The sequence below is a fragment of the Dreissena polymorpha genome, chromosome 3 (genome assembly GCF_020536995.1).
Source record: "Dreissena polymorpha isolate Duluth1 chromosome 3, UMN_Dpol_1.0, whole genome shotgun sequence".
Taxonomy (NCBI): domain Eukaryota; kingdom Metazoa; phylum Mollusca; class Bivalvia; order Myida; family Dreissenidae; genus Dreissena; species Dreissena polymorpha.
Window position 1 is genome coordinate 95,389,834 of NC_068357.1, and position 16,438 is coordinate 95,406,271.

Consider the following 16,438-nt stretch of genomic DNA (forward strand, 5'->3'; position numbering starts at 1 on the left):
TTAGATCCATTTTTTTCATGGCGTGGCTCACATTTAATTACATATAAAGAAGTACAATTTCAGCTGCTCCAGCAGTATTGCATTCTTATTATACACAAGTTGTGGTCCTTTATCTATGTTAAGTGACCAACAGTACGGCACAATACGAAACAACAAACACACATAGCAGAATACAGCTGGATTCACCGCCTTGGAACGGTCAATGCAAAGCACTCGGGGTTAACAAAAACTAAATTTATTCTTGAATTATTCAGCAGCAACACTATTTTTATATTTACTCAGCATGACCTTGACCTTGGGCCCACCCACACTACACGATATCCAAAGCTAATTCTGGATACTGGGTATTTACTTACAATGTTTCAGTACAAAAACTAAACGTTTTATTGAGAAATACAGTTGAAACCATTTTGCTATCTTTAGTTACAATGACCTTGAAAATGAACTTGACCCAACCTATCCTATATGCAATCCCAAGGGGGTGGTTGGGTCTTGGTACACAGTATCTATAGATGAAGTTTGATGACCATATGTAAGTTTCATGAGTTGTAACCTATCTATATACCTTATATTTAAATTTTCTATATTATAAGGGAAACAGACACAAATGAAAGGATACTAGATCACAATGTTTTTAAACAATTTTTAATTTTCTTTTTGTAGACAAAATATACATATTTTTTTATGGAAGTCAAAGAAATATTGAACAAGACCTGTGTTTGTGAAACACAATGCCCCCCTATTGCGCTTTGAAGCAGCACGGCAGCTATCTTAGAGAAACTTGTTCAAGGCCCATAACTTGGCCAAAAGAATCAATGAAACAAAACAAAACTCACACTTCATCTGTAGATTATGTAGGAAGACTCACATACCAAAAATCAGCTCAATATCTGAAAACGTTGCATAAAAAACCTCCGGAAAACGGAATGCCGGACAGACAGACGGACGGACAGTGCGACTGGTACATGTATATGCCACCCTACAGTGGGCATAAAAACAGGTGTTTTTTTTATTCAATGCAGACAATCCCATTAACAGGTTCAACATTCAAAAGTGCTTATATTAACGAGGAAAACAACTGTGTGATCTTTCACTTTGATATGTTAGATTTTTATAAACGTGAAGTGTGATCTAAGCATTGAATTCCATAGAACGGCTTTACATACGTGAAAAAATGTGAATGTAAAGGAAAGCAACCATCAACTTAAAGAGTTTTGCAGGCAATATCAGGGACAACAACTCAGTTATACCTCTTTATTCTGTCGTAGCAGTGACTGTCCCTTTCTTATAAGGTTCCTCCACTTTGACAACTAAACATGCGCAAGTATCCATTGATTTCAAGCACAAGTTTACAACTTGATCATGTAGTATAAAGACATATGATATGTATCTCATATAGTTATTATCTTCCTATCTACACCAACCTTCAAAAGGCTAATCTGGGACAACATTTAACGCATGCATTAAGCCCCATTTTCCCACAAGCAGGCTCTTATGTAAAATTATTGAAAGGAAAGATATCAGCTGAAAGGAGCAAAAACAAATGCACAAGTTGAGATCAAAAAGGAACACAACTTAAATTAAAGACATATCATTAGAGAGAAATGAGACATCCAATGGTAACCAAATTTTAGGGTCATAAAAAACAATCATAGAAGTTTCCATATGTCAGTGATTAATCCCGCTCCCCTTACCTCCAGTTCCTCCCTGATCTGCTGGGCCAGCTGCCCCTCGAGTGTCTCAACTTGCTGCTGGTGCCCCCTCTGCAGGGCCTCCCTCTCCACCACCAGGGACCCCTTGAGGCGCTCCAGCTCCCCACGCAGGGCCCCTATCTCTGCCTCATAATGCTCCTGTAGCTCCTCCTTCTCACGCTCCAGAACATGACCTGTGGGGTGAAGTATTGTTGCTAAGCGCCATACATCATGACAAGATGCTTTCATTTATTATGTAATTTCACATGAGCTTTAGTTAAGAACGTTTTAGTAAAGAATACTTTAGTAAAGGATACTTAAGTGAAGGGTGCTTTATTGATGCTTTAATTAAGATTGCTTTAGTTAAGGGTACCTGAGGCCAAGGGTGATTTAGGCAACGGTGCTAAAGTAAATGGTGCTTCAGTTAAGAGAGCTTACTTTTAGGGTCCTTCAGTTAATGATCATATCGATAATAAATGTCTACATTTTGTGACCTAACATGTTCTTACTAACATGCATTTGCTGTCCCCTCTTTGGAAAGACAGGGCCCTGAGGTTTAGTGTAAAGCTTTTTATTTTAGATGGATTGCATTGAAAGCCTAAGGTTTATTCAAAAGCTCTTGAGTTCATGTTCAGGGTAGAACCAATACTTAGTGTCTTTCGAGAGATCTCAAGGAAGCATCAACAAAGGGGATCAAACCGGCTACCACTCAATTTCAAGGCAGGTACAATATTCACTGCACCATGGTGTTGATGCTTGGACACAGACAGCAGTTTATGTCCATGTCTTGACCTTTAAGCTAAGGGCACAAGTGGAAACACTATCACCCCACTGTGATGTGTGGCAAGTTACTTTACAATTTCCTGAAAAATGATGATGTTACCATAAGACATGACGTATTATGCCTATATGCGAACTTTGACCTGCATGTATTACTTTGAAATTTTAGCTAGGGCCACAAGTTTAGTGAGTGACTCTCAGTCTTCACAGCAATATTATTTTTTGTTCCTAGTGTGATTATTTAACAATGAGTATTTAATGATGAATAGAAGAGGGGGAAAACACATTCATGGCTTAATGCTGCCCAAATAAACCTTTTGGAAGATCAAAGTTTAAACATTAAAAAAATAACGGAATGTCATTATTTTAAAACCATTTATTTAAGATTCTACTTAAACGGATTGGAATTTTTAAAAAATCCAATAAATCTCCTTAGAAGATTTCCTTACTTCTAACATGAAAATAAACAAATTGACAAATTCTCTTACTTAGTTCAGAGTTGCGTGTTTCAAATTCAGTGTTCAGCCGTGTTTCCACCTCCTTCTGTATGCGGGTCTTCTCCTTACTGAGGGCCTCTGTAACATCCCTCTCCACCAGGCTGGTGAGCCTTGCCTGCAGCGTATCAGGCAATCTGTCCACATCCTGGACGAAACAATAAGCATTTTAGGCTCGAGATGTAGATAAAGGCATGTGCGTTAACACTTTCAGTGCTGAAACCAAACTTTGAAGGCCTTTGCAAACAGTTTGGATCCAGATGAGACCCCACAGAACGTGGCATCTCATCAGGATCCAAACTGTTTGCTATTCTGATAGTATTCTTTGAAAAAAAAACACGAAGAAAATGCTAATTTTAGAAATTCAGCAGAAGACATTTTAGCAGACGAAAAATTTCCCAGCATGCAAAGGGTTAAGTTTTGACTCAGATTAGCCACTGCAGTCTGCTGCACAGGCTAATCAGGGATAATACTTTCCACCTTAGCTGGATTGTCACAAAGAAGATACTTACTTTACACACACACAAACAACAATAACAGTGTATTGTCTTCCCTGATTAGACTATGCGAGCTGCATATGATAATCTGGGACGACACTTTACGAACATTCATCAAGGTCTCACATTTCCAACAGTGTTCATTAAAAAGATTGTGTAAATACTGTACACACAAATATTTTAATCAAACAGGCTCTGTTAAAAACCAACTTTCTTTGACAATATCAAATTTGAAATACAAAATATTTCTGTTATAATGACGAAAAAGGTATCAGAACATAAATGACCCATCCATTTATAACACTTGCATTATTGATTCAAAGTAGCACATAAGGCACAACAATAATATTTAGGTTTCTAAGGCGATGCTGCATAAATTATAAAAGGACAGCTTCGATTTCGATTGCTAGCACAGAAAGGGACAAACTCAAAGTGCAGTGTAACCTCCCATTTTACATGGAAAATAGATATTATAGGGCTATGCTTAGAACCAGTCATATTTTAGGTCAACTTTGAACATCAGAAGTTTGACCATTTACAGTTGTAACATAACAATTATTTGAACATTACCTATTGAACATTAGAAAATCAGTTATTTACAAAAATTACAATTTCATTTTTTGGCCTTTAATGTTTATAAAAACAATCGTTTAATGGTGTGGTTGTATGCTCAATCTATTAATTATTTATCCATATAATTTTCCTCATAGTTACATTGAAAAGACAAGTCTCAGGCCTATATGTCATTTATCAATGAACTTGCCTTAGTTTAATCCATGTACTGTCAAGCAGATAGGCCAAATTGTAATTTATTAGTTACACTCCTTGGGTAAATATCTGAACTTTTCCTGTATAAGTTACACATCTTTCCTTAAATATTACATACTAGCGACTAGTACTTAATGGATATAAACTGTCACTTATTGTATAATGAGGAGGAGGCCAGTTCACACTACACAAGCAGGGATGTAGTATCACAATTTCTAGTTATCAAGGGCGAAGCCCGTTAATGGTTTCGCTTGTATCTTTATATTACTGGACTTTGGAGAGTATTTGTTTTAAAAATTTAAGAAGCAAAATAAATATCAATGCAAACTTTGTCAATGTGTTAGCATCCTTGTTTAATTGAATTACGTGACACAGTGCCCTGTTGCAGCAGAGATGAAAAGTGCATGTGACATGGACCACTATAGATTTTTTTCAAAACACCATACTAATGACTACAAAAATGAAGAAAATATAATACTCATTAAATCAGGCAAACATTGGTGGTTCTAAATCCTCTTGTAAAAAGATTTTATTTCTGTGCATTGAAATAAACAAAAAATTATTTAATGGTCTAGCCAGTCATATTTCAATATGAAGCAGAGTTGCACAAGTCATTTTTAATAACAGAGAATGATGAAATATTGTATCATGACAAAAAAAGTGTAACTGTTGCTTTCAATGGATCCTTTGGCTTTATTTTCATTTGCAGAGCCAGTTGTTTGCAAGTTTCAAATAAAAATACGGTCAAATTGTTTTAAAAGCAAAAGCTGTTGTTTACAGACAATTATTTCCTACATATTTAAAGTCATCGCTCATTATAAATGAAGTAACATGTATTCTTTGGTATATGCAACTAAGAGATTCTAACTTAAATATAACAAGAGGGCCTGACAAGCCCAAAGTCGCTCAACTGAGATAACAAGATATTTTTTGGACAAATCTTCTGACCAAGTTTCATGAAGATCGGACAGTAACTGTGGGCTCTATAGAGTGATAACAAGATTTTACTATAGCCATATAAGGAAAAATGTCCCACCCCTTGGAAGCCATGTTTTTCAAGCAAACATAATTATTTTCAAACTCATCCAAGATATCATTGATACCAATCTTCTGACCAAATTTCATGAAGATTGGACAATAAATGTGGCCTCTACAGAGTTAACAAGGCAAATGTTGACGTCGCACAACGGACAACGGATGACGGACAAAAGGCGATCACAAAAGCTCACCATGAGCATGTTGTGCTCAGGTAAGCTAAAAATAGAATGATGGTATAAAGAAAATTCCACCCTCCATCATATATTTTTTGTAAAGATGTCCATATAAACTAAACATTTATATTACTCTTGGCCTTATTCCACTTACACCAGCCATCAAGGCCTGTAGCTGCTTCTCAGCCTGCGCACACTGAGCCTCAAGATCCTGTATACGCCCCTCATACACGTCCCCCACCTCGTGCCTCTCCTGTTGCCATGACAATTCTAGCTCCGCCCTCTGCTGCTTCAACTCAAGCTCCAGCCCCGCCCTCCCTTGGTCTGCCTCACGCACCGCCAGTTTCAGTTGATCAATTTCTCCTGCAATTATAGGTATAACTTTGTTTATCAAATGGAGATTGAAACTTACTGTTTTTTACATATAAACATTTAATGTGGAATTATTCGAAATCTTTGGGGCACAAATTTAATGCAATTTCAATTCTGGACAATTTGCACAGTGTTAAAGGCCAAATATAGCCCTGTGATCAAAATGATCTGAATCAAGGTAACCAAATAAAGAACAATCTATGCTCCATTTTGTTTACAAAAAAGGGAGTTCAGATGCAATTTTACCATAAAAATTATCGAAACTGATTCAAAATTGTCCTAAGATTTAACATACACAAAAGTTATCAGTTCTAGACACATTTTTAGATACTTTTAGTATAGTTTCTATGATGTTACCATGCAGTTTAATAAAATTAAAACTCCCATTTTAATTTTTAAATAGGCAATCTATAGTGTATGTTTGCAATTATGTGAAGTTACTATAGCAAGTTGAAAAAGCAACACAAATGTATAGATTTAGGTTACCAGTGCAATTTAATTAATGCTTTTTATTATCATGAGCACAAATCTGCTATGCCTCGTCCGCGAAAGATCGCAATTACTCATCACATTTAATAAACTTATAATAAGCAAGTTGTTAACATAATGTTTGCCAGAAATAAACATTTAGATATTAATGGGAACATTTATTTCAACAATCTTTTTGAATGCAATTAATAGATCTGTAATAGGCCTAGGTCCAAAATTCATCTATCATTTTTTGGGGGGGAATGATTTGTTCAAGGAAGACTCAAAATTTATCATTTATATTGAACGCAGGCGCAACCAATACAGTGGAATATTGAAAGGCTATGACAGCTGATTTGATTACCGGTATATACTCTTATTACTCTAAGTTTTCGGGATTCCTCTTTTACAGCCAAAATAATACATTTATTGAGACTCCAATTGTTTGGACACCCAGATTTTCCTCAACAATTAATAACTCTAAATTTGCATTTTTGTATTAGAAATGAACCTATTTGGGTAATTTGTTGACACATCACACATGTGCTGTACAACCTGATAACAGTCATAAAACAGTACATGAATTTAAGATGTCACTGGACTATTACATTTGCAATATTTTGTTATGTATACCGCTTATACACAATTATGGCTTCACTTGATTATTAACAAGCAAATTTGTTGAATTGATATCCCCCGCCAATATGCTTCTGGACACAAAAGTGTTATATTTGACAGTCAAAAATTTTTTTTTTAAAGATACAAAGGGCCATAACTCCGTTATTAACAGATGGTTTACAATGCTATTTGGCATGCATCATCATCACCATATATATACTCATACCAAGTTTCAATGAAATCCGCCAAAGCACTTCCAAGATATGGCTCCATACGGATGGACGGACGGAAAGACGGACGGACGGAAAGGCGGACGGACAGACAATGCCAAAACAATATCCCTCCGCCTATGGCAAGGGATCATAAAGTGATCACAGTAAGGAAATAATAAGTTCTTATTGATGCATTCGCAAATTTTGGGGTGAATCACTTCATGATGATATCGATGTTTAAACATACTGGATTACCATTGGTACTATTGACAAGCACAATACTGCGTTGAAACATGATCAGTTAATACATAAAAAATGTACATGGTATCTTTAGGGTTAAAAACCTGTTGGTTTGATTTGAAATATAATTATATGTTATGTAAACCTCTTCTTTAATTTGAAACGTACTTTCTTACTTTAAATGGGAAATCGCTTTTGCTTGCTTATTATCTTGTTGACAGCATGAGTAAGCAAGTGGAACAATTAGAAAAAGATTTCATTTGTTCCATTTTAAATTTCTATTCATCTGAGAAAGACACACTTGTGAAATGTATGTGCATTTTACGAATATTTCACCTTCCCCTGAAGAAATAAATAATTGAAGAAAATAAAATCAATTGTTTCAATAGGGCTTTTTTCATTAAGCGACACTTTATATTATTATTTTCCTACGACAATACACTTGATCATCATGAATGTGTCTTTAACGCTTTATGTTTTTATAACAACCATATAGCGAATAATGACAAATAAAAAGGCCGCACAGCTTGAATGAAATAATGTTTGTATATTGCTTTGTAAATAAACAACAAAGTTTATTTTATGTAAGTATGAAATAATACTCGAACTGTTCAACTATTACTTTTATTTTAAGCTGTTGTGTTTATATAAAAGTATATACAAGAGGATTTTATATAGACTTTTACTACATATGAGCTAAACAAGGGCGAAGGGGGAAACCATGGACAGCACCTGTTAATATCTAATGCCAACATTATATACATGTGTAGGCATGTATACAATGTATGAATCTGATAAATGATATTTCTCTGCCCTTGGTTAGTGTGCCAATCATGTCCATTGTTATTGTCCTAAACCATGCACAACATACCCACCACCTTCCACATGATTCATACTGATTTCATTGAATAATGTGAATTTTGTAAACATAAGCATTATTACTTTCTTGCTGTATGAACACTCCACACTGTCTCATCTTACAATAACTTGCATACATCCTATGGGAAAATATATTAAGTCAAAGCTGTGTTGAAAATTATATATGTTTCTTTGCAACAAACGTACATAATTTTTTCATAATAAACACAAGATTATTGCTTAATATTTGTTCACCGCCTCCTAATCTTATTGTGCTTGTAATTACTGCCGCTATTTATCACAACTCAACAATGACATTAAATGCATATATACTGGTCGATAAAAAGTCTTTGGAAAATATCACATAAACACTGATATTGTTACTATGAATTTTTATGAAAGGACACTGTTACTGAATCACTATTAGTGTTCCTTTTTTCCACTTCGTTAAATTTCCGGATTGTTATGACATTCATTCTACATTTTTATGAGGCCCACTATAGAGCAACTAAATAACACCATAATCCCCAAATGACTAACAAATTACCAAAGACAAGATTTTCTTGTGATATAAAGATAATGTATGCATTTATCATTGCAAATACTTCAGATGTACTGAGTTGAAAATTCATCAATGTATAGATTGCACAGTCTGCAGAATCTAATCAGGGACAACACTTTCCACCTAAACTAGATTTTTGTAAGAAGAGACTTTATTTCAATAAAATTTTGATAACAGCGGAAATAAGCCTGTGCAGACTGTACAGGCTAATCTGGGATGGCACAATAACCATATGCATTAAGCCCAGTTTTCCCCTTACACCGCTCAATCAACTCCACCCACCTCTCAGTTCCAGCACCTCACTCCTATGCTGCACCTCCGTGTCGCTGACCTGCTTCCTCCATCGCCCCTCCAGCGCGTGTTTCTGCCTCTCCACATCCTCCACCCTCTGTAGGTGCCTCGTCAGCATCCCCTCCATCTCTGTTTTCTGCCTCTTCAACTCCCTCTCGCTGTTCTCCTGCTGCTTCACCTGCTTCTGTTCCAGTTGTTTTATCTTCTCCTCCAGCCCCTTTATGAATGGTCCACTCTCTGCTAGGGCTTCTTCCAGTTGTAACTTGTCCTGGTCGAACTCTGCTCTCAGTTCATTTTTTTGTTTTTCTAGAGCTTCTTTCTGTTCAGACTTGAATCTGAAAGTCACATGGTTGAATAACACGTTTAATGCAAAACATATCACAGTATTTTAGAATATTATGCTTTTTGTCCTGCTAAACAAAACCAAGGTATGTGCAAACAGCATAAAATCAGAGCAGCCTGGGATTAACTCGCAGTCTGTTCAGGTTTTATGCTGTTTGCTGCTCATCAGTAACTTAGGGTTGGAAATGAAGCCTTTAAATCTTTTAGTAAGAAAAGTATTAAATTCAATTTAACTTTCTAAGGGACTACAACTGCGTGAAAATGCGTATCAAAGTGGTAAAGGGTTAAACTTAAAAATTAAGAATCAGCTCAGACTCCAGAATATACCTCACAGTTTTCATATGTGTAGGCTTAAATTGTCAGTTTTCATCATTAAAACATTGTACTTAAACAAGAATTACATAATTTTAGGTGTAAACTGCCATGCTAGATTTGATTTTAAAGTAATTTAGGTACATTACAGTTTGGAAGAATATTCTTCATATTTAAGCTAAGTCTAAGAATTTGTTGGTGAATAAGGGCCTTGTTAACAATGCAGAAAAAGAAAAGCTAAAATCAACAAAAATATAATTAACAAGAGATGTGTTCGTCAGAAACACAATGCCCCCTTCTGCGCCGCTTTGAAATAAAATTTATATTTACCATTTGGCAGGTATAGAAATCATTTCCCTTTAAAGCTTATTACTTCCCTTGGATTTTGTTTTATGACCTTTAACATTGAAAGATGACCTTGACCTTTCACCACTCAAAATGTGCAGCTTCATGAGATACACATGCATGCCAAATATCAAGCTGCTATCTTCAATATTGCAAAAGTTATGGCCAATGTTAAAGTTTTCGGACCGACGACGGACGGACGGACGGACGGACGGACGGACGGACGGACGGACGGACAGACAGACAGACAGACAGACAGACAGACACCCTACTGCATGTGGTCTGTAGACAGTTAAAATAACCAAGTCAGACATCGCTGATGACCAAGGCCTGTGTTTTTTTTTCAAAGAGATCGTAACCACAGTTCATCATGTATCTATGTACATAAGTCCACGGGTAAGTAATGAAACCTACCATTCACAAATTAGTACAGGAAAGAAATGATAGTTATATCATTAAAAAAAACTTTGACAAATCAATCATTTAAGTTATAAATAAATAAAATACAAAATCTGTACAGTATCTGTAAAAAGAACTTAAATTCTTAGTAAGGAAATGTATAATCTGAGATTTATTATTATATAAATTCCTTCCCTTGAAAATAATTGTCTCTAACAAATCTCTATTTTTAGTAGCAAATAATTATAAGCCACGGTAGTGACTGCAGATTCACGGGTAACCTTAACTTACCTAAGATACTTGTATGCCCAAAAGTGTTATTGTGTGCTTGGCTTGACCATAAAATGTCATTTTGATTATGCTTCAGTTGTATGGTTTCATATTATTATATATAATTATCTCCCTTTAAAGATTATTACTTCCCTTGGATTTGTATTTTCGACCTTACACCTTGAAGGATGACCTTGATCTTTTACCACAATGTGTTTGTCAGAAACACAATGCCCCCTTCTGCGCTGCTTTGATTTATTTTAAAACAAGAGATGTGTTTGTCAGAAACACAATGCCCCCTTTTGCGCCGCTTTGAAATAATTTTTTTTTTTTTTTTGACCTTTGACCTTGAAGGATGACCTTGACCTTGAACTTCCACCACTCTAAATGTGCAGCTTCATGAGATACACATGCATGCCAAATATCAAGTTTCTATCTTCAATAATGCAAAAGTTATAGCCAACATTAAAGTTGTTGTTTTTTTCGGACGGAAGGACAGACTGACATACACACATACTGACATACTGACGGACAGTTCAACTGCTATATGCCACCCTACTGGGGGCATAAAAATATATAATTTGGCAGGTCAGATCATTATCTCCATTAAAGCTTATTACTTCCCTTAGATTTGTATTTTCAACCCTAGACCTTAAAGGATTATCTTGAGATTGAAATTGTACCACTCAAAATGTGCAGCTCCATGAGATACACATGCATGCCAAATATCAATTTGCTATCTTCAATATTGCAAAAGTTATGGCCAATGTTAAAGTTTTTTTCGGACGGACGGACAGACTGACAGACTGACATACTGACTGACGGACAGTTCAACTGCTATATGCCACCCTACCGGGAGCATAAAAACAAACAACAAAGTGAATTTACCTTAAAATTCAGCCAGCTGCGAGACACATTTTTAACAAGAATATAACAAATATACATTTAAAAAACAAGAGCACCGCATAACGAGTGCCACGCTCGGCTGCAAAAGCTTGTCAGAAATTTTTTTTTTTTTTTTTTTTGGTCACAGTGACCTTGACCTTTAAGCTAGTGACCCAAAATGGGTGTGGCATGTAGAACTTATCAAAGTGCATCTACATATGAAGTTTCAAAGTTGTGGGTGGAAGCACTTTGATTTAAGAGGCAATGTTAAGGTTTTTGTTAACGTTTTATATTAGAAGTCACAGTGACCTTGAACTTTGGCCTAGTGACCCAAAAATGGGTGTGGCATGTAGAACTCATCAAGGTGCAACTACATATGAAGTTTCAAAGTTGTGGGTGGAAGCACTTTGATTTTAGAGCCGATGTTAAAGTTTGATATTAGAGGTCACAGTGACCTTGACCTTTGACCTAGTGACCCAAAAATGGGTGTGGCGTGTAGAACTCATCAAGGTGCATCTACATATGAAGTTTCAAAGTTGTAGGTGGAAGCACTTTGATTTTAGAGCCAATGTTAAGGTTTTAGCTGGCTATGACAATAGCTCGTGTTTTTTTCCGAAAACAGCCTCGCTAAAAATTGAACAATTCACTATTCACATGTATATTTCTGTAAACTACTCAGCCAATAAATAAACCTACTTCCTCTTGAGGTTTTCAAAATCTTCTTTGTGTTTTTGCTGTAGATGGTTCTTCTCAGTGGTGTGTTTCTGTACAAGTTCCTCCTTCTCGTGTGCGAAAGTCGTTTGCAGTTCCCTCGCTAACTCAGACAGGGCCTCCTGTTGGAGTCGGTCAAACTCATGGGCAATCCTCTCCTGCCAGACAACAGTGGAAACAATATGAGCCTTGTTCTGAGAAAACAGGGCTTAATTCTTGTGTGCATAGTGTCGTCTATGATAAGCCTGTGCAGTTTTCATGTCCTAATCAGGGACGACACATTCCACTTTTATGGGATTTTTTGTGTAAGGGAGTCTATTCTGAATGATAATCCAGTTTAGGTGGAAAGTGTTGTCCCTTATTAGACTGTGCAGACTGCGCAGGCTAATTTGTGACAACACTTTACGCACATGCACAAAGCCCAGTTTCCAGGACCCAGCTCATATGAGAAAGAGTCGGTTAGAAATGGCAATAAAATAACAATATGCAAAAATGCCAATAACATTGAACACAGCTTTGTTTTATTTTCATACTTAATTCACAGTTTTCAATGGAAAATAATATTTACTAATATTATTTTTCAATTTCCATTGATTATGAGTAGTCATTTAAAGAGCATAAAAATATGCTTGAATCAACAACTCCAGTGTTGGAATCTTTCTTACCATGTTCGAGATAAACATATGTTGCAAGCAACTGGTCTGAATTATTTGCAGTGTTTAATAGAATTTCCTTCATTAAACATTCTCACACTTTTCTAGTCACACTTAGCTAATCTAAGCAGTTCATCAGTGCAAAGTGCCATTGCCAAAGGTTGTAGCGAGGGACAGGCCAAACAATTATTTCGTGACCATGCCCCACAAAAGTTATATACAATTTTCCCTCAAAATAATTTTTCTCCTCAAAATATGTCTCCACCACTCCACACCTTTTCGTTCTCTATAAGCTGGTAGAGTTCAGCCTTCTCCTGGTCGTGTCTAGCCTCAATGTTAGTGATCTCTAGCCTACAGGCCTGCTCGATGTCCCTCCTCTCAATCTCCAGGTGGTGCCGGCTCTCTTCCACTTCCTGTTGTAGTTGCACAATCAACTCCTTATCACTGGGGGTACCAATACCTGAATGAAAGTAACACATTAAGGGCTTGAAACTGTTCTCTCTGATTGACCCTTACTGCTCAGATATGCTTTTTTACTTTTTGAAGTCCCTCAGAAAATCAAACTCAATTAACCCATTACCACTTAGATAGTATTTGGACGCACGTGTAAGTCCCTAAGAAAGTTAAAATTACTTAAAGACTTGACTTACTAGATTCAAGGTAAATAGCTTCATGTTCAATCTTTAGATACTGATGAGCAGCAAAAAGCATAAAACCTGAACAGACTGCGAGTTACTTGCAGGCTGTTCTAGTTTAATGCTGTTTGTACATAGCCATTTTCTATTTGCTTCTGAGTGGGAAAAGGTTAAATACTTTTCTCACTTAATTCAACTCTCAAAGGCTTCTTTTCCAATCCCAAGGTACTAATGAGGAGCAAAATGCACAAAACCTCTACAGCCTGCGAGTTGCTATCTGTTCTTTTTGTTTGCTGGTTGCATTTAGCCATTTTTACTCTGAACAGTAGAGAGTTAAAATGATTAAAACCAATAAAATACATTCATGATACAATTCATTTAGGAACCCTCAAAAAAATACTCATCAAGTATTAGTTAATATTGTTATGCATTTAATTTAATTCATTCAATAAAATATATATAACAAAAATTAAGAATTAACACTATAAAATGCCAGACATTTACTTAATACCACTCTACAACTGAAGCAGTAACTATACATTTATCATAAGATAAAGCAATAAGCCAAATGTTATAATGATAAACATGATTATATAAAAAATTGTCACATTAAACCAGATTTTAATTGATATTTTTAAATAAGATATTTTTACACACACCAAACACAGTAGCAAACAAATTATAACAAATATTTATTATTTTTTAAACGAGTTCAGTGGTAGATAGTGATTATTTTCAGTGTAAATGAATTAGTTTTTGTGTACATCTGTTGATTGATAGTTATTATGTAATCATTAGTATGTAATGAACAATTTATCATCAGATTTGTAAAGGGTGTTAACTCTGTCAATGGCTGCAAGGAATTTCATTACTAATTCAAAGCCATTTCACATTTATACATGCATGTGTAAATGATATCTCTTCTGGACTAATGTAGCTCTTGATTTTGGAGACATTGCACAAAATACAACACGTTTTCTGAAACTTTCCATGCTACATCAAAATATTAGATTTATTTCTTGTACGGATACATGTACATGCTCTCTATTTTGCTTCAATATAAACTCCTGTTTATAATCACTTGGCATCATATTAATCAATCATTTAGATGGGCAGCAGATAGGGAAACACATACTTATTACTGGGTTATGTTTGTGTTGTGAAATATACTAAATTTGCTTACAATGACAATATCTACAACTATGATGTTTTTAAAAGACAATAACTTACTTCTATCATGTAGAATTTCCTATTATGGTCTAAAGAGTTCAAAGCTCTAATATTAGCTTAGAAAGCCCCTAAACCATAAATGAATGTTTTGTCAAGAGAGCCATGAGCTAAGGTGCTCACCTAAGACCCAAAAAATCTTAATTATTCTGAGAAGATGGTGTTAAAAAAAAGGTTCTTCATAAAACATAAATATTTTATTTCCTGACACATTTTCATTTTTAAACTCACCAAAATTATCATGAGAAAAAATGTTCTTACAGAGGTTTATGAAGATTGGACAAAACCCAAGTTTCACATTATCAACATAAGAAAAATTGCCCCGCCGCCTCGGGCCATGTTTCTCAATGAACCAGAACAACTTTTAACCTCTGCCAGGAATTCATTAGAATAAATGTTCTGGAAAGTTTCAAGAAGAAGGGAAAATAAATGTGACTTCAAGTGTAACAAGGGACAAAATTGTCACAAAACCAGGTTTTCAGCTGAAAAAAAGTCTGATAAAGGGAGACAATTCAAAATGTGTATTGTTAACCCCCTTGTGTAAAATTTACATTGATTTCAATTAGAAAACAAGGGCTGTTTGTTAAACATGCATGCCCCCCATATGGGCTGTCAGTTGTAGCGGAATCCATTGTGTGAATACGTTTTTGTCACTGTGACCTTGACCTTTGACCTAGTGACCTGAAAATCAATAGGGGTCATCTGCCAGTCATGATCAATGTACCTATGAAGTTTCATGATCCTAAGCCTAATTATTCTTTAGTTATCATCCGGAAACTATTTTACTGTTTCGAGTCACTGTGACCTTGACCTTTGACCTAGTGACCTGAAAATTGATACGGGTCATCTGACAGTCATGATCAATGTACCTATGAAGTTTCATGATCCTAGGCGTAAGCATTCTTGAGTTATCATCCGGGAACCATTTTACTGTTTTGAGTCACTGTGACCTTGACCTTTGACCTAGTGACCTGAAAATTGATAGGGGTCATCTGCCAGTCATGATTAAAGTTCCTATGAAGTTTCATGATCCTATACGTAAGCATTCTTGAGTTATCATCCGAAACTATTTTACTGTTTTGAGTCACTGTGACCTTGACCTTTGACCTAGTGACCTGAAAATCAAAAGGGGTCATCTGCTAGTCATGATCAATCTACCTATGAAGTTTCATGATCCTAGGCCTAAGCGTTCTTGAGTTTTCATCCGGAAATCATTTTACTATTTCAAGTCACTGTGACCTTGACCTTTGACCTAGTGAACTGAAAATCAATAGGGGTCATCTGCTAGTCATGATCAATGTACCTATGAAGTTTCATGATCCTAGGCCTAAGCGTTCTTGAGTTATCATCCTTTCATAGTTACATAGTTGTTTTAAAATCCATCTATTTTAGTTGTGGCGACCTTGACCTTGGAGATATTGACATAATTCTTTCGTGCGACACACCGTCCAATAATGGTGAACAAATGTGCCAAATGATTTTTAAATGTCACAATGAATGACATAGTAATGGCACAGACAAGCTCATTTATTGCCATTTTTGACCTTCAAACTCAAATTGTGACCTTGACCTTGGAGATATCGATGTGATTCTTTCG

At 35.7% G+C, this 16,438-nt stretch overlaps 1 protein-coding gene across 11 annotated transcripts in view; it reads right to left on the reverse strand.

Moving 5' to 3' along the window:
• LOC127875386 (ninein-like protein) overlaps positions 1-16,438 on the reverse strand; it is a 101,974-nt gene that overhangs the window by 17,692 nt on the left and 67,844 nt on the right. For all 11 annotated transcript variants that reach the window (XM_052420428.1, XM_052420432.1, XM_052420429.1 and 8 more), the window contains 6 exons: positions 13,255-13,439; positions 12,312-12,484; positions 9,054-9,397; positions 5,596-5,804; positions 2,960-3,113; positions 1,695-1,885 (listed from right to left, as the gene is read on the reverse strand). In XM_052420428.1, the coding sequence (XP_052276388.1) occupies positions 1,695-1,885; positions 2,960-3,113; positions 5,596-5,804; positions 9,054-9,397; positions 12,312-12,484; positions 13,255-13,439 (1,256 nt within the window). The remainder of the gene's footprint in view (positions 1-1,694; positions 1,886-2,959; positions 3,114-5,595; positions 5,805-9,053; positions 9,398-12,311; positions 12,485-13,254; positions 13,440-16,438) is intronic.